Raw genomic sequence first — 24,095 nt, 5'->3', positions numbered from 1 at the left:
AAATTCTGCCAAATCTTTAAGGACAAGATCATTCCTATATTATACAAACTATTCTTGAGGCCTGGCCTCAGTAAGATTGTAAAGCTTCTCAGAAGCTTACAGTATGCAGCAGCCAACATTAAGAACCACTTAGCTGGTCCCACTTCTTCATTTTGCAGCTAAGGAAAGTGGGACACTTAGCCAAGTAAATGGACTTTTTCAGCTTACAGAACCAGTTATGTACCCTGAAATGAGGCTAGTGTTTTTATTGGCACAGGAAGATTGCACAAAAATCTCTCTTGGATATTTTTCTATTCAGAACTGGAAATCCTACATTTTTTCCCCCCTTTTCCTTTGCAAATGGTTATCAGTAGTAGAAAGTTACACTTTTGATGAGCTCATAATAGGAAGAAATATATGATTATTGAATAACATTTCATTTGTAGCAGATTTGTTATTAAAATTGAATTCTTCAGGAGTGAAAGGAGCAGAAAATAAACTTCTCACCTGAAATGTGTCAACAAGTTTTCACAACACAGAAAAATGGGAGGGAAGTAGTCTCTGCTTAATTTTTCTGTAAACCTAAAACTGCTCTAAAATATAAAATCTATTAATTTTAAAAAGTGATAGGCAATATCCTTTTTCCTCTTATGAGATAATTTTCTCTCATGATTTACACACACCAAAAAAATATAAGTACCATAGCCTAGAACTTTCTTGGCATTTAGTCCCTCATTCTTGCTCAATATTAGAAGACTTGATGGAGCAGGGGTGTCTATCATATGCTAACTAGTTGGGAGAGAGTCCAGTTAGATGGAAATATTTCAGTAAATGTATCAGCACAGTTACAAGCATAATGAACAGCAGTCAAAGTACATTAGTGAGGATTATGATTCACTTTGGAAAAGTTGATTTAGTTCCAGCTCAACTGGGTAGTTCAGAGTGTTTCTCTTGGGTAATAAGCATATCATTTACACCATGAATATTTCTAGAGTAGCCACAAATTATAATGAACACAGAGCATTACAATTTCTGATGGAAAGGGACTTATGTTACAACAAAATTCAGATGGAATGCCAATGTCCAAAACTGTTATTGAAAAAAATATGAAGCCCCCAAACATCCAAACATTTGTGAGTCAGGAGTGGTCTGCCCAAGAAACTACACAATGTATTTGGAAGAAACATTCTCAATAATAAACATCCACTGAATGCCTATCATCTATGAATTACTTTCAATTAATATCCATTTTCTGATTTGGGCTTCCCCGGTGGCTCAGTGGTAAAGAGTCCCCATGCAGCGCAAGAGAGGCAGGTTAGATTCCTGGGTCGGGAAGATCCCCTGCAGAATGAAATGGCAACGCACTCCAGTATTCTTGCCTGGGAAATCCTATGGACAGAGGAGGCTGGTGGACTATAGTTCATGGGATTGCAAAGAGCAACTAAACAATTATATTGTTTAATATACATGATACTTTTTCAAATTTGGCAGTACATTTTTCTGAAGGGGAAGCTATAGTTGAGAGGTCAGGTCACTTACCTAAAATCACATGGCATAGCCAGGCTCTTAATTCTGCCCATTATTATTCCCAGTGTTCTTATCATAACTGTATTGTTGCCACTGAACTGCTCCTGAAACAATTTCTCCAAGCCCATGGGAGCCGTTGGGCAGGTGCACTCCTCTCTTTCACTCTGAGTTTTTGCCTTCTCCTTGGCATTTCTCTCAGAATTTTTCTTATTAAACCTCATGTCAAGAGAAATCTATAGCCACTTCCTTTTTAGCTAAAGAAAAAACAACAAGAACAATTTTTTTTCTTTCTTTTTTGTTCCTTATTGCCAAGGTATGACAAACTGGGATTTTCAAAATAAAAAATTTTACTAAAACTAGACAGAAAGAAAAACTAAAACAAAGAGTCAGAAAAATGATCATATCTCAAGTAGTTTTCTGATCTGAATAGGTAAGTATAGGGTGAGAAGACCCACATGTAAAATAAGAACCTTGCATAGAAAGTCCTTCATTTCATTCTGAAAGTCCTTTCACATAGATCTTGAGCAGATTGGAAAAGGTGTGACCATGACGTTGATGGCCTAGCTCCAAGTGCATAAGGCAACCCTGTACTTTTCCTGATACGTGGCAGCAAGGACAGAAAGTATTGAAACTCAAAGCCATCCTCAAATCATCTTCACTTGGCCCTGTGTTTATCTCCTCAACTATCAACATCTCCTTACTCTGTTAGGAATTTTCATCCTCTGCATTTATTATTGGAACAAGTTTACAAACTCTAGACCTTGGATTGAGTGACCTCCAAGGTTCATTCTAGATCTAAAACTAAAGACTGTCAGAGTTGTCTTCCTTTGTCTGACATTTCATTTGACATAATATCTCAGAGATCTACTTGTCTCAAATGGCAGGATTTCATTCTTTCTCACGGTTGAAATATTTGTATATTTTTATCCATTCATCCATTAATGGGCACTTAGATTGTGTGATCTCACTTATGTGTGGAATCTAAATAAGCCCAACTCATGAAAACAGAGAGTAGGGGTTTCCAGGATCAGAGGGGTAGGGAAATAGAGAGAGATCAAGTTTAAGGATACAAATTTGCAACTAGCTGAAAAATAAGTCCTGGGGCACAGTTTAGTGAATATAAACAACAATATTGTATTATAATCATCCAACTTGCTAAGAGACTAGATGTTAATTATGCCCACTACAACAAATAGTAATTATGTCATAGAGGTGCTTTTAATATTTTGCATATCTGAAATTTATACAATGTTATGTGTCAAATATAAAAACTATAGGCTTCCATGAGATAATGAGGCAATGCATTTCCAAACTATTTGAATGCCCAAGAGCGTTGTAATGAAAGACATAAGAACCCTGGTGAAACACAGGCTACCTTCAGTTCCTTTGCCCTCAGTTCTCGCAAGTGTTCTAGTTCAGTCATGAAGCTTGTTTGGCTGTTGAGCTGCTATAAGGAGATAACAGGTCTCACCACAACAGAAGTAACATAGAGGTTTTGTCTTGAAACTGTCCATCAAAAATGGGCTTTCAGAGAGTGCTATTGTGTTTTCAGAGGTAGGTACGGAGTTGATTAATTAAAGTTAATGGTAATGCAAACTTTAATTTTACCTTTAGTGCATCAATCCTATTTTCTTATAAGCCTAGGGATCTACTGTTGCAAAGCTATGATTTATCGCTGTTTGCAGTTGTTTCTTTTGAAAGTCTGATAAAATTTGGTGTTATTTTGAGAAAGCAGTTTCTACTAGTTTCATATTTTATCACTTTGTAATGAACAGTTCTCTGAAGCATCACTTAAGGCAATTGTTCACTGAAACGATGTGCATACCTTGTTTAATTTGTTATATGAACAAGTAGTGCTATATTATCAACATTGAAGTTTTGTTTCACTTTGCTCACTATGAGGCCAACTATCTCAAAGGTTTATTGGCCATTCTTTTTGGAAAAGTAAGACCAGGCTTTTTAATACAAAGGAACTAAGTGCCTTTGGCCTTATTTTGGTCATATTTCTTCAAACTATGATTTTTATATTATCTTTGAGGCCAGGCAAAATCAGTCAGTTCAGTTGCTCAGTCATGTCTGACTCTTTGCGACCCCATGGACTGCAGCACGCCAGGCTTCCCTGTCCGTTATCAACTGCTGGAGCTTGCTCAAACCCATATCCATCGAGTTGGTGATGCCATCCAACCATCTCATCCTCTGTCGTCCCCTTCTCCTCCTGCCTTCAATCTTTCCCAGCATCAGGGTCTTTCCCAATGAGTCAGTTCTTCACATCAGGCAGCCAAAGTATTGGAGTTTCAGCTTCAGACTCAGTCCTTCCAATGAATATTCAGGACTTATTTCCTTTTGGACTGACTGGTTTGATCTCCTTGCAGTCCAAGGGACTCTTGAGAGTCTTCTCCAGGCAAAATAGCAGAACTTAAATGAAAAAAGAAACCATATCTCACAGGATATTAGCTTAAATCACAGGGAATTGTCTCTACTTTCTTCCATGTCTAAGGTTTGTATTGATTATAGGCTGCCAAAATAAATATATTCAAACCTAGCAAAGAAATCTTAGGTTTTCTGGTGTGAAAGTCTGTATCAGTGTATACATTAATATTCCACCATCTCTATCCTGATTCAGAACATAGTCTGCTGCTGCTAAGTCGCTTCAGTCGTGCCCGACTCTGTGCGACCCCATAGACGGCAGCCCACCAGGCTCCCCCATCCCTGGGATTCTCCAAGCAAGAACACTGGAGTGGGTTGCTATTTCCTTCTCCAAGAACATAGTCTAGTGTCTTTTAATTAAAATCAATCAGTATCAAAAATTCCCACTTCAAATGAAAAAGTTCAGATTGGGAGATCTTATAAGATAAAGCATAGGATAACTAGCATACAAAAATGATCCCCAAAGATGCAAATTGATATCAATAAAATAATGGTATTTTTTTCATGTTGTTTGCTTGTGATGGAGACTGGAAATGGCAAAATATGGCTTTAAGGGAGCAGCTAAAGCACAGTCTGTTACTTTTGTCATAAGATAAAAGCTGAAAGAATTTGTATCTAGGAGAACTGCTATGTAGTTTGGAAATGTGGGGAAGCAAAGTGGGCAATCATATTGTCCAAGCAGATAGATGGAGATAGTATGGAAACCGGACTTGTATGGCCACTGCATCAGAACCACTACAAGTGATAAAGAATGCAACGTCTATTATAGGAATTACTTGATCATGTGCTATTGTGGGAACTGGTAAAAGGATCTCTATACAACTGTTGCTTCTGAGTTTGTGTCTGCTCTGAAGAGAACAGGGCAGGAAGTTAGGAGATAAAGTGTGTGTAAGATGGAGAAACCAGAAAAGTACTAGAATAAGCTAATATCCCCATCAATCTCCCACCACCTCTTTGGTGATGCAGATGAACTTCAAGAGACACCAATGTTTTTTATTAGAAAGCTGAACATGTCTCATCCATAAGTTAGAGGAACTGAAGCTGAAGGTCTAGCAGGACCAAGGGGCCTACAGCCTTGATTCTAATATCTGCATCAGTAAGACAAGGCAGTAGATCAGCAACAGAGTGCATGGAACACAATACTGCATAACCCTACACTACGCTTCTTAGTGTAAGCACGAGTGCTTCTTCATATATATGTGTATTTTATTGAGATGATGATGATGATGTGTGTGTGTGTGTGTGTGTTCTCAGTCATGTCCTACTCTTTGAGACACTATGGACTGTAGCCCACCAGGCTCCTCTGTCTGTGAAATCCTCCAGGCAAGAATACTGAAGTGGGTAACCATTCCCTTCTCCAGGGGATCTACCCTGTCTTCTGCATTGGCAGGCAGATTCTTTACCATTGCACCACCTGGAAAGCCCCAAGTGTATACTTTATTAAATGTATATTTATTGAGATGATTTAAATGTATACTTTATTGAGATGACTTACATACAGTACAATTCACCTTTTAAAAATGTGCAATTTTATTTGTAGAGTTCCTTTTCACTTGTAAGGTAACATTCACAGCTTCCAAGGATTGGACATCTTTCAATGACCATTATTCTCCCTACTACAACCATCAAACAATTTTAAGCTTTTTGTTGTTGTTGCTGTTGTTGTTTGTTTTGTTTTTAGATCACAGAAGAGAAGCTAGAGAATAGTTTCTCAGAATCCCCTGTCCTAAATGGTCCTAGATTGAAGTCTGCCAATAAAAGGCACTTGCATGAGATTTAGAAGATTGAACAGATCAGTCTATTACACTCCAGCAGCAGTTGCAGCCAGATGCATAGGCAGATGTAAAATTCCCGGGAGATTCCCAGTGAGCTCTTAGGGACATCTGCTTTGTAACCACAGACAGGGAGAGACCTTTGGAGCTTCTTTGAGATCCTAGAAAATCACAACTGCTTCCCAGCACATAGGGGACAAATGATAGCAAATAAACATCTTTTCTGCTGCTGCTGCTAAGTCGCTTCAGTCGTGTCCGACTCTGTGCAACCCCAGAGATGGCCTCCCACCAGGCTCCTCTGTCCCTGGGATTCTCCAGGCAAGAACACTGGAGTGGGTTGCCATTTCCTTCTCCAATGCATGAAAGTGAAAGTGAAGTCGCTCACTCGTGTCCGACTCCTAGTGACCCCATGGACTACAGCCTACCAGGCTCCTCCGTCCAGGGGATTTTCCAGGCAAGAGTACTGGAGTAGGGTGCCACGGCCTTCTCCAAACATCTTTTCTACACCTTGGCAAATGATCATACTTGTTTCTAGATATAGATTATCTCCCTTACATTTTTAATACTGTGAAATTTCTTTATGGGCTCTTTAATGTGTTTTTGAATATGTTACTTCTGTGACTTTTTCATTCTCTCCATTATGACCGCATCATGCTTGGTTTTATATTTTTGTTTCGTTGCTATACCTTCATTTGTTGACCAGTACCATCTTTCTATTATCCATTTTTATAAAATGTCACGTGGCCTTTTCCCTGGGAGGAAAGTATGTAACACATTTAGCATGTGTGCTCTTCAGTCTGTGTCTGAACTGAATATCAGCTGTTTAGTGACCAATCACTGACACACTGTGTAAAAAATGATGTGATTGGTCATTTATCATGATGTGTATTTGTTATTTATACAGTAACATGTGGACTGAAGAGTTAGTTGAAAACATCCGTACCTTATGCCCTGAAGAAGGAAATGGCAACCCACTCCAGTATTCTTGTCTGAAAAATCCCATGGATGGAGGAGCCTAGTGGTCTGCAGTCCATGGGATCACAAAGAGCTGGACAGGACTGAATGACTAACACACTATGCAATTATTCAAGTGGTAACTGACATTTGAACCCTATTTTTGGGAAGTGGTGTTAGCTAACTTAACCATGGTGTATTAGTTTGCTAAGGCTGCCATAACAAAGTACCAAAAATTTGTAGCTTAAATAACACACATTTATTTTCTCATAGTTCTGGAGGCTGAAAGTCCAAAATCAAGATTGGTTCTTGATTTTGGTTCTGTAGGGTTGGCTCCTTCTGAGAACCATGAGGGAAAGATATGATACAGGCTTTTGTCCTTGGCTTGTAGATGGCTCCCTCTTTCATGTCTCTTTACAACATCTTCTGTGGGGTCACAAAGAGTCAGACATGACTGAGAGACTGAACGGAACTGATATCATTGTCCATCTGTATAGGTCTGTGACCAAATATCCTCATCTTATAAAGACACTATACATATTGGATTAAGGCTCATCTTAACTCATTTTAACTAATCATCTCTGTAAATTCCCTGTCTCAGAATATGGTCACACTCTGACATAATGGGGGTTGTGTGCACAGACTTAGTCATGTCCAACTCTTTGCAACCCTATGGATTGTAGCCCGCCAGGCTCTTCTGTCCATGAAATTTTCCAGGCAAGAATACTGAAGTTGGTTGCCATTTCCTTCTCCAGGGGATCTTCCAGACCCAGAGTTAAACTTCAGATTAATTTTGGGGTGAGGACACAATTCAGGCCACAACACATGGTAACTGAAATTTGTACACATACACGTTATACAAAAAGAGTGCCTTCTGAATGGACCCAGAGAGACAGATAATCAAAATTTGAAAATTAGCAGTATCTTCCAAAATGAGTCATGGGAGTTATGCTTCATTAGTTTCTCCCAAATGCTAAAAGTACTCTGTGTCTTAATTATCAAATGTCAGATTTGTTATATTGAGAATTTTGCATCAGCTTTTCTTTTGTTAAGGTCTTTGAAGATAATACTCCACAGTCCTTTTTTAAAAAAAATCAAGTATATTTATATAAATTAGAAGGCATGGATCTTAAGTGTTCAGTTGGATGAGTTTTAACACTGTACAGAACCATGTAACCATCATTGCAGTTAAGATATAGAACCCTTTCATCACCCTCAAAATTTCTCTTGTCTCTCTTTGTAATCAATCCCCCTTGCACATACATCCTGCCTCAGGCAACCTTTGTTCTGATTTCTACTGCCAAAATGTAATTGTGACTGTTTTGGGATTCCATACAAATTGAGCCATACAGGTATGGCTGGCTGCTTTCACTCAGAATGATGCTTTTGGGATTCATCTTTGAGTTGTGTGCATTAGTAATTTGCTGAATGGTGCTGATTATATGGATATGCCACAATTTGTTTTATTCATTCTGTTGCTGATAGACATTTGGGTTGTTTCCAGTGCTTTATGAACATTGTAGTAGAGAACTTTCGTGAACATACGTTTTTATTCTAGGAGCAGTATCACTGGGTCATAGTGCTGATATATGTTTAACCGTATAAGAAATTGCCTGTCAGCTCCATAGAGTGGCTACACCATTTTACTTCCTAACAGCAGTGTATGAGTGTTCCAGCCGTTTCACATTCTCAACATCATGTTAGTTCTTTAAAAAATTTGGCCATTCTAAATGAGAATAAAGTAGTTTCTTATTGTATTTCCTTTATACTAGTGATGTTTATCACCTTTTCATATACCTATTGGTCATTCCTATGTCTTATTTTGCAGATTAGTTTATTCAAGACTTTTGCCCATTAAAAAATTGAGTCATTTGCCTTTTGTTTTTATTTTTTTTCAGATGTTACATCTTTATTCCCAAATCACATAAATTGTACATTTCCCCATCTGTTAGTCTAGCTTTCACTCTGAAACAGAACAGAGTGAATGCCTTTTGTTTTTAATGCATAAGTTTTATTTTTAGAGCAGTTTTAGGTATACAGAAAAATTGAGCAGAAAGTACAGAGTGCCCATATTCTACCTCCTTCTCCCTCACAAATTCTTCCTATTATTCACATCTTTCATTACTGAATGATATATTTGGTATATTTGTCACAGTTGAAGAGCAAATAGTGATACATTATTATTAATTAAAGTTTGTAGTTAACATTAGAGTTCACTCTTTCAATTGTACATTCCGTGGGTATTGAGAAATGTATAAAGGCATTATATTATTAAACAGGATAGTTTCATTCCCAACAAAGCTTCTCTTCTCTGCCTATTCATTCCTACCCCTCAACCTGCCACTGGCAACCACTAAACTTTTTACTGTCTCCATAGTCTTGCTTTTGCCAGAATGTCATATAGTTGGAATTATATAGTATGTAGTCTTTTCAGATTGCTTCTTTCAGTTCAGTTCAGTTCAGTTCAGTCCAGTCACTCAGTCGTGTCCAACTCTTTGTGACCCCCATGGACCGCAGCACACCAGGCCTCCCTGTCCATCACCAACTCCTGGAGTTTACCCAGACTCATGTCCATTGGGTCGGTGATGACATCCAACCATCTCAGCCTCTGTCATCCCCTTCTCCTCTTGCCCTCAATCTTTCCCAGCATGAGGGTCTTTTCAAATGAGTCAGCTCTTCGCATCAGGTGGCCAAAGTATTGGAGTTTCAGCTTCAACATCAGTCCTTCCAATGAACAACCAGGACTGATCTCCTTTAGGATGGACGGTTGGATCTCCTTGCAGTCCAAGGGACTCTCAAGAATCTTCTCCAACACCACAGTTGAAAAGCATCAATTCTTTCACTTAGCAGTATACATTTAAAGTCTACAATGTCATTGAAACATGTATAATATCATATAAGAAACGAATTGCCAGTCCACGTTCGATGCAGGATACAGGATCCTTGGGGCTGGTGCACTGGGATGACCCAGAGGGATGGTATGGGGAGGGAGGTGGGAGGGGGGTTCAGGATTGGGAACACGTGTACACCGGTGGTGGATTCATGTTGATGTATGGCAAAACCAATACAATATTGTGAAGTAATTAGCCTCTAATTAAAATAAATACATTTAAATTAAAAAATAAAATAAAGTCTACAATGCCTTTTTTGGCCTTGTAGCTCATTTTTTTTTAATTGCTGAGTTATTCTATTGTCTGGATATACCACCGTTTATTTATCACTGACCTGTTGAAAGACATGTTGTTTGCTTCCAAGTTTTGGCGATTGTGAATAAAGCTGCTATAAACATTCATGTGCAGACTTTTGTTTGGACATAAATTTTCAACTTATTTCAGTAAATACAAAGCAATGCAACTGTTGGATTGTATGGTATGTTCAGCTTTTTAAAAACCTGAAAAGACTGTCTTCTAAGAGTTTTTTTTTTTTTATTGTTCATTTTTAGGAGTGATTTATATATTCTTGAAACACATGTTCTATTTAAATATTCTAAAATCTATTTACCTTTTTGTATATTAGTTCTTGATGTGTATATTTGTGTATATATATTCAGTGGCTTGTCTCTTCATAATTGCTAGAGCATCTTTTGATAAACAATACATTTTTCATTTTTATGAAGTCCAATTTATAGTGTTTTTCTTTTCTGGATAGAGGCTTCATAGTTTTACTTTTGGTCTATGATCTATCTCAAGTTAACGTTTATATACAGAATGAAGCAAGGTATGAGGTTCATTGTTTTCACATATGGCTATATAGTTATTCCAGAAGTGAAAAATCTGTAATACCAATAACAATTTGCATTCCTAACCATGACATCTTTATTTCTGAAAACCATTCTCTACTGCAGGTAATGAAGTTCCCTCAGAGAAATGGCTATTTCCAGAGTGGGAGCCAGAAAAGTACAAGATGACCCTGGAATAGCTTATTATCCATGAAAGAAAGAAAGTTCTCAAAGAGTAAGGTAAGTACATCCAAAAGACACAGGAGGCATCTTAAAACAGTTCCCACTTGGGAAATTTTAGAAATTCGAGCTTTGACATGAGTATAGACAGTAATGGGTTACAACCTTTGAATAAAATAAGAATCTAAGGGGCCTTACTGATAAAAATAAACATGAATAATAGGATGGAAAAATCTCTTTTTAAGTATAATGCAAGCTAATATTGAATATTTCTTAACAAGTACAAGATAATTGTCTTAACTTTGGAGTGGGAAACTTGACAGAAACCACCTTAACCCATTGCTAAAAGTTACCATCACACATGATGGAATAAAAGGGTATTGTGTGCTTTCTGATACGATGCACTGAGAAAAACTCCCCAGAGGCATAGTATGAATCTAATAACAGAGAACTATCAGAAATGGAGAAACAGTTTGTTACTAGAAAGCCTGCAATCTCCAAAGCTAAGGTCACATCAAGGAAAGACTTGAAATGACCTGACAGCTAAATGTAACACATGATCCAGGACTGAATTCTGGACCTAAACATTTCATTGGGGGAACAATTGAAGAAAATCTTAATAAGATAAGTGGGTTAAATAATACATTATATCCTTAATTTGGGGGCGTCCCAGGTGGCTCAGTGGTAAAGAACCCATCTACCAATGCAGGAGACACAGGCAGGAGATCCAGGTTTGGATCCCTAGATTGGGAAGATCGCCTGGAGAATCCCATGGACAGAAGAGTCTGGTGGGCTATAGTCTATAGGAGTGCAAAGAGTTGGATAGGCCTGAAGCAACTGAGAAGGAGCATCCTTAATTTTGATAGTTAGGCTGAGGTTTTATAGGACAGTGTACTTGTTTATAGTAAATACACATTGAAATACTATGTAGAAATAAGCCTTCATGCTTGCAGCTCTCAAGTGGTTTAGGGAAAAAAATATAATACAGAAATGTACTGATAAGCATACAAATACTGACTTATGAGAAAAAGCTAAACCAAATATGGTAAAATGTTGACAGTTGGTTCACTAGGGGGAAGGACATGTAGGGATTTTTAAAAATCATACAGGTTTCTTGTATGTTTGAAATTATTTCAAAACAAGTTTTAAAAGAATGAATATTCAGAATTAATGTGTGAAAACCACTTTACACTTTAAAATTTACTTTCATATCCATTTTCTCACTTGAGACTCACACTGGCTCTGGGAGGAGGCATTTTTATTCATTTTTATAAATAGGGAAATTGGATCTGAAAGGTGCTCAAGGGCTTGTCTGAAAGAGAACATGACAGATATAAAAGCTGTAGCAGGTATTTGCACCCCTAGTCCAGTCTTCTTTGCACAATTCCACGCTGCCTTTAAAGATAATGTCCTATGTTTGCCCTGGGCATGTTACTCTTTCTTCCATGGCCCTTCATGTCCTCATTTGAAATCTGAAGTACTTTCATTAGTGGAGTACTCTGCAGGTTCTTCTCTCATCTAACAACTTTGGAGCCCGTAGAGTGAGAAATTGGCACTGTTCCCTCCAATGCTGTGACTTCCATGGCCAATTTGCATAGCAATTGGTATACTTGCAGGAACCAGTATGGGGTTTGAGAAAGGTACTGGGGATACTCTTTTACATCACATGCTTCCTCTTTCTTAGGGAGGGCTTTTTAACTCATTTTTAATGAACTCATTTTTCTGTGTTGAGAGAAATAGACCCTGAGTGGATGAGGAGGAGACAAGGGACTTGAAGGGCTAGCAGGAAACTCTAGGGAGCCTGAGAGGAGAGGATCATGGGACTCAGCTGAAGGGTGACCAGAGATGCTGCGAGGACTGAGAGAAACCTTGCTTCCGGTCTCTCAGATGTCCCAAGGCTGCTGGCCTCTCCCAGATGACCACTATGGTGGTGCAGTGATGAAAGAAAGTTTCTGGAAGTACAATTGCCTCTTTACTCAGGGAGAGCATCATGTGTCCACATCACAGATGTGGCACAGATTCTCCCAAGATGGTAGGAGGAAAGAGAAAATGTTACAGGTTGGCCTTCAGAAGGTCATAATGGTCATTGGTTTTCCCTAAAAACAGAACCAGAAACCTTACGTCTTGTATCTATGAGAGCAGCGTGTTTTGAACTGACAGAAAACAAGACCAAAATGAAACCTTATTTTATGCTTCCAACAACTTCTTATTCAAGAGTAAACATTTTTAAAAGTTAAACATCATAGCTAGATTTATGGATACCATGATAAGAGAAATGAATTAACTACACATTAAACTTAAAATACAAGTAGTAGAGTCACTGTAAGACTAATAAATCACAATTCTCTGGTGAAAAATAATATGCAATCTGCATGCAGTGCTTTATTTTTGACAAACACCTTTGTATTTTATCATTTGATCTTCACTGCAACCTTATGATTTGGATCCTATTACTAGGAATATTGGGTTTCCTTTGTAGCTCAGTTGGTAAAGAATCTGCCTGCAATGCAGAAGACTTGGGTTCAATTCCTGGGTCGGGAAGATCCCCTGGAGAAGGAAATGGCAATCCATTCCAGTATTCTTGGCTGCAGAATCCCATGGACAGAGGAGCCTGGAAGGCTACAGTCCATGAGTTCCCAAGAGTTGGACACGACTTAGCGACTAAACCACCATTAGGTATATTTATTGCAAAGGAGTCTAAGATTCAGAAAAATTAAGAGACTTGCTCAAGTCACAGTAAGAGTATGAGAATTTGAACCCAAATTTCAAAAATTCTTTTCTTTTCCTAATGCTTCCCTGAAATGTGCTTCACTGTTTTTATGTAGGCACACATATTCATTGGAAAACATGGTCAGCTTTGATTCTACCTTTGTCATACTGTGACACTGCCAGTTCTAACTACAAGTAGCACCATGATGGTACATGCAGTGGTAGATGGTACATGGTGTTAGACGGCAGCAGTATGCGTATATCCACGTGGATACAGACACACAAGGACAGATGTGAACACACACATACACACTCCTGAGCAGTTCCCCACAGGAGATGGTTACTTTGGACTTGTCTCAATTATACCAACAGAATTTTAATTTTAATTTATGGACCAAAAGAGGATATGGAGACGTCAATGCCATTGACAAGAGGGGGCATGCCATGCTAAGCAGGGACACTTGGGAAACACCAGGTTTTAGTCAAAATGAAGAAAGGAGTGAGGGTGAAGACTTAGGCCAGAGAGACTTTGCTGGAGTTTTCATGGGAAAGGCTAGGCAAGGCTAGGTGAACCGTTTAGGATTAGCTAGTTTAAATGATTCTGGTGAGCACTGAGGAATAGGGACTTTCCCTAATGTTTGGTACTTGGCCCTGAATTGATTTAGGTCAGAGGAAATACTGACTTGGTGTGTGTGACTTAGATACAGGAGACAGTTTAAGAATCTGCGATCTGGACTGCAGGGGAGACATAAACAACTTTGGCTGTTAGTTTGGCCCTGTAATTAATGAATACAAATAGACAAATACAGAATTAAGAAAATAGGACAGGGCTTTAGATTCCTAGGGCTTCCCAGGTGGCACTAGTGGTAAGGAACCTGCCTGCCAATGCAGGAGACGTTAGAGATGCAGTTTTGATCCCTGGGTGGGGAAGATCCCTTGGAGGAGGAAATGGTAACCCACTCCAGTATTCCTGACTCGAGAATCCCAATGGACAGAGGAACCTGGTGGGCTACAGTCCATAGGGTCACACAGAGTCAGACACAACTGAGGAGACTGTAGTAGGGAGCATTCCAAGTGACAGGCAGACACTTCAGGTCTTTAAGACTTTGCCTTGTAAGTTACAAATTGCTTCTACCACAATTTATTTGTCAAATCAAGTCACAATGCCAGCCCAGATTAAAGGAGCAGACGAAATTGTTTCTACCTTTTGATGGGCCAAAGGTAAAGAACTGTGGCTTGTGGCTTGTGGCTCAGCTGGTCATGAATCCGCCTGTAATGTGGAAGACCTGGGTTTGACCCCTGGGTTGGGAAGATCCCCTGGAGAAGGGAAAGGCTACACACTCCAGTATTCTGGCCTGGACTGTATAGTCCGTGGGGTCGCAAAGAGTCAGACATGACTGAGCGATTTTACTTTTGATAGGTTAAGTGGAAAAGAATTTATGGTTATTTTCAACTCACCACATCCATTCTTCCTCATGAAAAATTTAGTCTAAATCAAAGTAACTAGCCAATTTGAAAGAAAGGTCTAAAGTATACTTAAAATAAATAAACACAAATTATGCCAAGCTACACTCTTAACACAACAAAAAATTTATGATGATGCCAGACACTTTTTAAAATGTATGAAAATGTCAGAAACAAAGCAACTATATGAACTCTTGCATGTTCAACATACTAATTATATTAAAATAACTAGGAATGAAAAACCATGAGAAGAAAAATATAGTGCAATATACTGTGGGCAATAAATGCTATATTACAGCCATCTAAGAACATACATGAAGAATACTGCTTACTTAATAGTAAGACATTAACTCATAGAAATCATAATTCAGTTATGGAAATCTGATTTTTCCAGTTCTACATCTTTGAGACTGTGAGTGTATTTGTTGCCATCCTTCTCCCACATCATCTGAGAAACTGAGTTATGTTGGATCTCTTTGGTTCTGAGGCAGGAATGTATCTAAGAAATTCAGAAGTACTATGCAGTTATGAAGAAGACAGCTCTGTGCATCATATCTCTGTGCCTCCTGACATGAGAGGGAGTTTGACATATATTTGTTAGCAGAGCTATATGTATTAGGATTCTGTAAACACTATGTGTGTGTGTGTGCATGTGTGTGTATACATATATATTATATATATATACACATATCTACCACACACACACACACACACACACACACACAATGGAAGGAGGCGAACCAAAGTTTGGATTTTCAATAATCCTGTTAAGTGAGATTTTGCAGGAAGAAGGAAAGGTATTGGGAATGTTTCCTTTTTATTTCAGCATTCCAGTATTAGTTAATTTCTTTTGACATAAGAATATGTTTCTTCAGTACTTGAATAAACACGTAAAAATGTTTCAGTGCACTTTGGTGAGCTGGAGAGGATGAAGACAGGAGAAAGAAAGCTGTACCCTTCTATTCCTCTCTTTAGGCTGAAGGTCTCCACAGCCCTGCAGGTGTGGTTACTGTAAAAACACAGCCCCAGGTGGACCTGGTTAAGAAGAATGAGAGGGAGGGATGTGTATGGGCAGAGGCCCATATCTTAGTGGCATCCATTTGACCCTCTGGCAAATATTCCCTTCAAAGCTGTTTTCTGCTCCTGTCTGCATATTTAAGTGTCAGCTTGATTTTCTCAATCTGTACACATTCCTCTGGAAGATGGAAAATCTAGGAATGTTTTTGTGTTTATTTCAAGGGAATCTTACAGTCTGACTGCTAGGTATATACTAGGGCAGTGTTTGGAGCTTGGAAGGAGGTAGAAATGATCAGAACCTGGAATCACTCCCTCCCTTGGCCTTGGGCCCGTGCTCATGCCAAAGCATGGGGTTTGAACTCCCCTTGGAACGTTCTGGGCCAGAGCTGTTCTGATAAAATTTCTGAGTCTGAGATAAGTCATATGGTGTACTTATTGCCGCTAGCATCTTCACACAGCCATAAAGGAACATTGAAGGGTCACTTCAGAGGAGAAAGGGGAAGAAGGAAGGCGCCATGCAGTCGTAAGTGGGATAAATGGGCAAGGAAGGTCTGGTAGGCCTTGACCTTGGTGGGACAGCCTCACAGGCACCAGGAAGCTGGTTAACATGAGCATTACAATTCTATATAATTTATCTAGTGATACTACCAGCCTCTTCCCAACTGCTTCCCTCATGAGTCACTGATGGACTGCCTGTCTCTTTTTTTCTCCCTCCAAGTTGGGAAGTGAAGTGAAGTGAAATTGCTCAGTCATCTCTGACTCTTTGTGACCCCATGGACTGTAGCCTACCAGGCTCCTTGGTCCGTGGGATTTTCCAGGCAAGAGTACTGGAGTGGGTTGCCATTGCACCTCACAAAATCCCTGCTCAGCTCTGTGGTCGGTTCTGGCCTGGGCACTTCTTGTTCTCTAGGTACGCAGAGACCTCTAAGAGGTAATACTAGTGGTTGATTCTTCTGGTTTCCTCCCTGATTTCCTCTGTCATGGGTTTGTAGGAATGGGAGTAGGACAGCAAGGGTCTAATCATCTCTGGGTCCTCAACAGAACTTCCTAATCCACAGAAGTCCAATATAGAAATAATTTTCAGTGGAAGTGCATGGGCACAGCAATCAGAGAAGCTGAGCCAGTGGTATCTATCGTACCACCAACATACTGCTTTAACTTCTGGGTCTCAGGCTCCCAGAGGGCCCATTCCCACGTATGGTCCCTGTGCAAAGGTCAACAAGACAACCCATGTCAATCACCAGATCCAGTGCCTGCCGCAGGATGTGTGCTTCCAGGACTAAAACCCTGGGTCTATCATCCAGAATTAGGGTCTAAAGCTGGAAAGTAGAGATGGATACTCACTGCGGCCCCAGGCAGGTTCACCTTCCACCCTGAGCTGTGAATGAGCAGGAGGCCCAGAAACCTACCTCTACCACTTCTTGTCCCTTCATTCCAGCCACTGAACACTTATGGAGCAACTAGTTAATGCTTTCAGATGCAGAAGATGAAAGGATGAATGAGAGAGGGTCCCTGATTGGTTTCAAGGGTCTTCTGATCCAGTGGGGGAGCTCACATCCCAGGAGAGTTCAAGGGTTCATAGTCCTACCTGCCTGTCCTTTTCCCTGCCCACACTCACCGCAGTGGGATCCTCCTCCTCTCCCTTGGAACTTGGTCTCGTTTCACTCCTCTTTCTCAGCTTCTCACTTCCATGGATGTCCATTGAATTATATTGCAAAAGGACTGAGTAGGGTTTAAAAATTTTATTTTGCCACTTTTATTATGTCAGCCATAATTTCACAGTGGAAACTATTCATGATCAGAGATAGAACATACCAGACAACTTGAGCATTTCTGAACACTCTGTGCTGCCACCACTTGTAAATTCTATCTTAACATCTGAACCCTGAGATTCTTTCATCCACCAAATATTTATGGAGTTTTGCTGTGGGCCAGGCATTTTTCTTGCATTATGGATAGAGCAATCAACAAAGCAAAGCCTCTGTCCACACAGACTTCCATATTAAAGTGGAGGCCGACAAATACACAAAGTGCTGTATGATATGATGGCTACTGGTGTGATAAATGCTGTGTAGAGAAATGAAGTGAGGCAAGGGGTTAGAGATTACTGGCAGAGAAGGGGGTGCTCTGATAGGTGAAGTGGTTAGGAAAGTCCTCTCTGAAACCCGAGGGAGAAAGAGTCAGGCAGTTAAATGAGGAGAGAGCCGTCCAAGGCAGAAAAAATAGAAAGTACAAAGATCCTGGGGCCAAAGCTACTTGTGTGCGAGAATCAGCAGGGAGAACAATATGGTTAGAGCACAGCAGGAACTGAGAGGAGGCACAGATGAGGCAGGGCCTGGTAGGCCATTATCAAGACTTTGGTTTTTCTTTGGACTGAGAAGGGAAAACTATTGGAGGGTTTACAGCAGGGAGGGGAAGTGATCTAACTTTTGTTCTAAAGGAGTCCTGTCCTTTCTCTGGGGAATACATACACTATAGGAAGAGAAGAATGGAAGTTAAGTGGTTAGTTTCAACAGCCTGTGTGAGAAAGGATGGCTGGGACCAGGTGTTATTGGTAGAAGTAACAAGAAGTGATTTGACTGGGAATATATTTTAAAATGCATTCCAACAGAATGTGGTGGCCCGGAGGCTGTCTCCCCAACTCATTTGTCAACTATTTGAATAATCACATTCAAAGTAGAAAAGCAAAGCCATTTTTAAAACACAAGTGTTTATTGTTAAGCAGGAATAAATACCCAGTAGTCAAGGAACACTAACATTAGGACAGAAGTAGAGTCAAAGATAGGCAGGACTCCTGAAAATGGTGATTGGATGCTAAATTTTGCAGAACTTTTTACACTTTGCTATTTACAAAAATAATTTTAAACAAAGGCATAGAAGTACACAATACTATTTTCCAACCAAAGAAAAGTCCCTTTTAAATATCATTTTGTCATGAAAGACAGGACCCCTGAGGGTCTTTCATAACTCTTACAGGGTGTGACGCTGGCGTGCAGCCAGCACTGCTAACGGTTCTTTGGGTGAGGGAGATTTCATAAGCCAAGAAATGTGTTAAAACCACTCAGAGGGAACCCAGGGGCCACTGGCCCTCCAAGGAACACCGAGATGTATGAGTCGGCTTGGCTGAAGGGTGGTGAGTCCTATAAACCTGAGCAGGTTGAATCTCTCTGAGAGATGGGTCTTTCGCGCCTGCACAGTCCAAGCCATGGCCCGACCCACATCCAAGTTTGGGTCTTCGCCTTTATCCAGCGGCCCCGAGACCTGCGAGCGCGGACCCCAAGCCCCTGTCCGCGCCACCCCGGCCCCGCCCCTTGTCTTTCCCGGCCCCGCCCCTGTCTTTCCCGGCCCCGCCCCCTCCAGCCGGGCGGCCCCGGAGCGGGGCTGTCAGCTCGGCTGTGTGGGCGGAGCTTGCGCCGCCTCCAGGACCCCTGCGCGCACCGCCCCTCGCCCCTAGCCACCGCGCGTCTCCGCCGACACGCACTTCCTGCGAGGCCTCCGAGCGCACCTTATCCCGGCCGAATCGAGCTGTGCCCTGCCTTGCCTTTCCAAGCTGTTCGCCATGGTGGATGAGCTGGTCCTGCTGCTGCACGCGCTTCTGATGCGGCACCGCGCCCTTAGCATCGAGAACAGCCAGCTCATGGAACAGCTTCGGCTGCTGGTGTGCGAGAGGGCCACCCTGCTGCGCCAGGTACGTCCGCCGAGCTGCCCTGTGCCCTTCCCTGAAACGTTTGACGGCGAGAGCTCTCGGCTCCCCGAGTTTATCGTGCAGACGGCGTCTTACATGCTCGTCAACGAGAACCGATTCTGCAACGACGCCATGAAGGTGGCATTCCTGATCAGCCTGCTCACCGGGGAAGCCGAGGAGTGGGTGGTGCCCTACATTGAGATGGATAGCCCCATCCTGGGCGATTACCGGGCCTTCCTCGATGAGATGAAACAGTGTTTTGGCTGGGATGACGACGAAGAAGACGAAGACGAATATGAAGAAGATGATTATTAGGCCCGGAGACCCTCGGGCCTAGGAGGGGGAAGGGCACTGCCCGCCGCCACCCCCCTGCCTCCCCGCCTCGCCCCGCCCGGAGCCGCCGCGCTCCCCTAACGCTGTGATCCCCTGGCCTTTCCCTCCCCTCTGGTTGTCTTCCTCACCCTCCACCCTCTGCCGTAGTGCTTGTCTTTGTTCCAGGCATAGTGCTCTCCAGTCACCTGCTGCTGAGGCTGGGGCGTCTCTGAAGTGCGCTCTGCTGCCCACTCTGGCCAGCCCCAGGACCCTCACCGCTCATTAGAACTGTGTTCTGAGCCCCAGCTCTAGGGCAAGCTCCTCTTACAAACCGGTCAGCCTATACTCTGCCCTGCCGACTGTCAGGCCTGCACCTCTGCCCAGCGACCTGCGCTGCCACCCAAGCACGCTCCATCAGATTCCAGCGACAGACCCGGCCTTTGGAGATCAGGAGCAACCTAGAATATGCCTTTGTGGGCTACACCTCCTGGGACACTGATTTGGACTGCTCACCAACAACTCCACCCCCCTCCCCAGGGGCTAATCTTTCAACTTGATTAATTGTTCTGTACTAACTCTGAGTCTTCCTCGTGCCCCACGAGATTGCTGCAGGGGCCCATTGTGCCTGGCAACCCAATTGTTGACATTTCTCCTATGCACCAGTTTTGCACACCTGTCATCTTTGTTTCAAAATTGCAGCAGTCCCATCGAGGTGTGCATTTGGACAAAAATACTAAAAACCGAACAATACAAACAAAAGCAGGTACTCAGCCCAGCTCCTCAATGCTACCTGGAAAAAGCATTTGCATTCTTTTCAATAAATTTCAAGCACTACCGAAAAAAATACCAAAAAGTGTCTTTTCATGGTTAAGGGCTATCATTGGCCTTTGCCACTTTCAGCCTGACTCTCATTATTCCCACTGATATCAGGGAATCTAATTCAACGTTCAATCTCTGTACTCCCCACTGTCACGACTAAGCTCCAGAGGACAGTTACCACAGGGCTTTACGGGGAAACACGTACTACCCCCACTGACGCCTTTCTTATAGCCCTGGTGAAGGGAGTGTTCTTTGGTGCTTCTGAGGTGGCATGGGTAAGGGGTGGCTGAGGCAGACAGGTGGCACAGCATCCCAAACTGGGACACTTTAGAGAGAACTTCAAGGGGGCACTACTAATAATTAGACTGGAACAACAAGTACAAGTCAGGACACACAATATTTCTATCTTCATGAGCTTTGGGGTTCTTCCTCAACATGGTCAGAGATGTTCTGCCTCTTAACTCTTAATGCCTGTTGGGTGCTATTGATTTCGGGCTTCAATACATAGTGTAGCACATTGTTTTAAAACCCCTTTTAGATGCTTGAGCTAACATTAAATCCCAGATCCTGGATAAATGTGTGCATACTAAATGGAGCCCGATTTGAACGTTTCATCTTCCTCAGGCAGATCCCCTTAGAATTCCTACCCATCCATGTGCCCCAGATTCCTGCCTGAAGAAACTGACAAGATTCCTAGATCTTGTACTGCTGCTATCTGAGCTATGCTGAAATCTCTTTGTGGGCCCGGAGGGCTCAGAGGCACTGAGGTAGTGGGGTGAGTGTTGAGAAGAAACTGCATACCTTTGTGAGGCAATTACCCAGTTAAGTCGCAGCAGTGTTAAGTCAGGGAACCTTGGTCCGGTTGTGGGGGCTGCCTATGCCAGCCAGGACCTGTCATGGAGGATTTGAGCTGTTCTGAGTTCTTATCTGTATCTGCCCCAGTGTCTTCATTGTACCATGTCCAGAGCCAGCCCTACCTTAGAACTTCTAATTTAGACAATGAATTTCCTTGTTGTTTAAGACCTTTCGAAGCTAAGTGTTCTTTTATTTGTACTGGTAAACCTCACAGTGTGGGTTAAATGAGATCCTGATCATTCTCCTGGGTACTTTATGGGTGTGGATTCAGTGAGATCACACCCATGAGATAGTTTGAACTGTCTCTGCTACACAGTGAGCACTCAGTAAACTTAGGCTCTTACTCTTAGGCCTGGGAACCGAAGCATCATTCCAGAAACAGATCTCTTGCTATGACCTTGGCCTCAGTAGGAAAATGTCAGGAGTCCATAGAAGCAGGGTAGGCTCAGGGATAGTGGAAATGGGAGCAGCACGAGACTTTGTTTACTCTTTTGGATCTGGCACGAAGTCAGATAAAAAGCCAGTTTACAGTTACTTTGGTGAAGAGGCAAAGTCCAGAGCAGGAGTCATTTTTCCAGCCTAAGCAGGTTGTTTCTGGAGGGTGTGACAGGGGTAGATAACGATGTAGCAGAGGAAGTTGAGGTCCATCCTGGGGGTGGATGTGGGAAAGTGCTGGTCAAGAGCTGAGAGTTGAATGAGACCCAGCGAAACCAAAATTCAGTCATCCAAAGTAATCAGTGGCCTGGGTAGACTTAGAGGAGAAAGAGATATGGTGGTCAAAGAAATGTAGTTCTTGGCCTCATGGTGATTTCAATTTGTTGCTCTTATGGTGCCTTGGGCCCAAATTAGGATGCTACCTTACTACAAGGTAAGGTCCAGAAAGAGAATCTAAACTGATTAGATTTGAGGGTGACCTTTTCAGGGTGGAAGTTGAAGGCATGAATAGATGAGATCTCCTCCCTACCACCAAACCAAGTGAGTCGTTTCTTTTCATGGGGAAGTATGGGTCTCTGATCAGTGAAGATGCCAATGCAGTGCCTGAGTAGCACTCATGACAGCTAGGCCAGGAGCTTCTGGAATCTGAAATGCACACATCCTGGGCATGTATGCATGGGTGTGAGCTGACTCTGTGTGTGTGTGTGTGTGTGTGTGTGTGTTCGTGTCCTTCAGGTGTCATGGAGGAGCAGGTTACGCTGTGAGCTGCAGAGAGGGGCAGTGTTAAGAATCTGGCTACCTTGGGGGCAGATTCTGCAATAAAAGTATCAATACTAGCAAGGGCATGACTCCCATGGGAGGAATTCATGATAGTTTGATTGTAGCATAAGCACAGCAGAAAAGAATGGAAAAGCAGATAAGCACATCTGAACAAAGTGTCACCACTCAGATGGAAACTATTAAAAGTAGGTGAAAATGTTGAAATAGCAAGCTATGAACTTCAGACTCCTGAATTCCCACCACACTGGACTTGAAAAGGTCACTGAAATTATGCTGTTAATGAAATCAATCATATTGTAGATCATACTCATGGAATCATATTAAATCTTCCAAAGTATGATTGAATTTCTCTAATCATTTGAGTAGGTAAGCAGTGCCATCCATTAATCCTGTGTTATTGTGTTTTGCAGGATTGTATGTAAAGCTAGAGGTACATTATGCACATTATGTTTGGTTATGTTCTGTTATTATAACAGTGATTTGGAAGTAGAGGGAGATGTCTTCTTGAAATTAGTGGAATATATTTTTTTAAAATAAATGAATTTAAATAATTTTTTAACTTCTTAAATCAATTAAAATGAAGCTAATAAAGGGGTATCTGAATTTAGAACATTCCTGAGAATGTTTTCCTTGATGAATGATCAATGTGGGGTAATTGTATGAAGTATATATATTATTTGCTTTGAAATAAGAATTTTGCTGGGCTTTATGGTAAAGAGCCTGCATGCCAATGCAGGAGACTCAGGTTTGATCCCTGGGTCTGGAAGTTCCTCTGGAGGAGGGCGTGGCAACCCACTCCAGTATTCTTGCCTGGGGAATCCCATGGACAGAGGAGACTGGTGGGCTACAGTCAATAGGGTTGTGAAGAGTCAGACATGACTGAAGAGACTTAGCGTGCATGCCTGCATGAATTTTGCTAAAGCAGCATTAGAAGTGTCTGGTAGTTTGCATTACTCAGTAGTTCAAGTATATTTCCTACAGTCTTATGCCCACTTATTCCTAAAATTAAATACAAGGAACTATGACCTGTTTGGTGTCCTTCGACAGTGCTGGAACCCCTACTTCTGATCATTCCCCTTGCATTTTTTCCCTTCTTGTCTGAAATGCTTCTGTTATTATTTGTTATCTTAAATATTGTATTGTCCAGAGAGTTAACAAAAAACAACAACAGTGCAGTTAACCCGTGATGGATAATAGCTTGCTTGAAATAATTATGAACTGCATAGCAAGATTTGTTAAAGGAGCAGAAGCCCTCCCCTGGATGAATTAGGGGAGGTGGTGGTGAGATGCTGAAAAGGAGGTTTCAGAATAGTTAGATAGCAGCATTAATGTACCTCCTGGTATCTCACTTATGATCAATAACAAATTAACTTTTCTTAATATCCACAATATTTACATACCTTCTTCCCCCACCCTAATAACAAAGGATTTCATGAGCAGAATTATAATGATGTAATTCTTC

The 24,095-nt window shown here is 41.5% G+C and overlaps 1 protein-coding gene across 1 annotated transcript; it reads left to right on the top strand.

The window, feature by feature from the left end:
• The first annotated feature begins 19,224 nt into the window (after window positions 1-19,224).
• Window positions 19,225-20,588, top strand: LDOC1 (LDOC1, regulator of NFKB signaling). The gene is given in 2 exon segments (NM_001081544.1): window positions 19,225-19,667; window positions 19,669-20,588. Coding segments are annotated over 2 exon segments (375 nt in total). The 5' UTR covers window positions 19,225-19,306; the 3' UTR covers window positions 19,683-20,588.
• Window positions 20,589-24,095: the final 3,507 nt, after the last annotated feature.

This window comes from Bos taurus, unplaced genomic scaffold, assembly GCF_002263795.3.
Source record: "Bos taurus isolate L1 Dominette 01449 registration number 42190680 breed Hereford unplaced genomic scaffold, ARS-UCD2.0 Super-Scaffold_1723_ScbfJmS_2085, whole genome shotgun sequence".
NCBI lineage: Eukaryota > Metazoa > Chordata > Mammalia > Artiodactyla > Bovidae > Bos > Bos taurus.
This window is presented reverse-complemented; position numbering and strand designations above follow the sequence as displayed.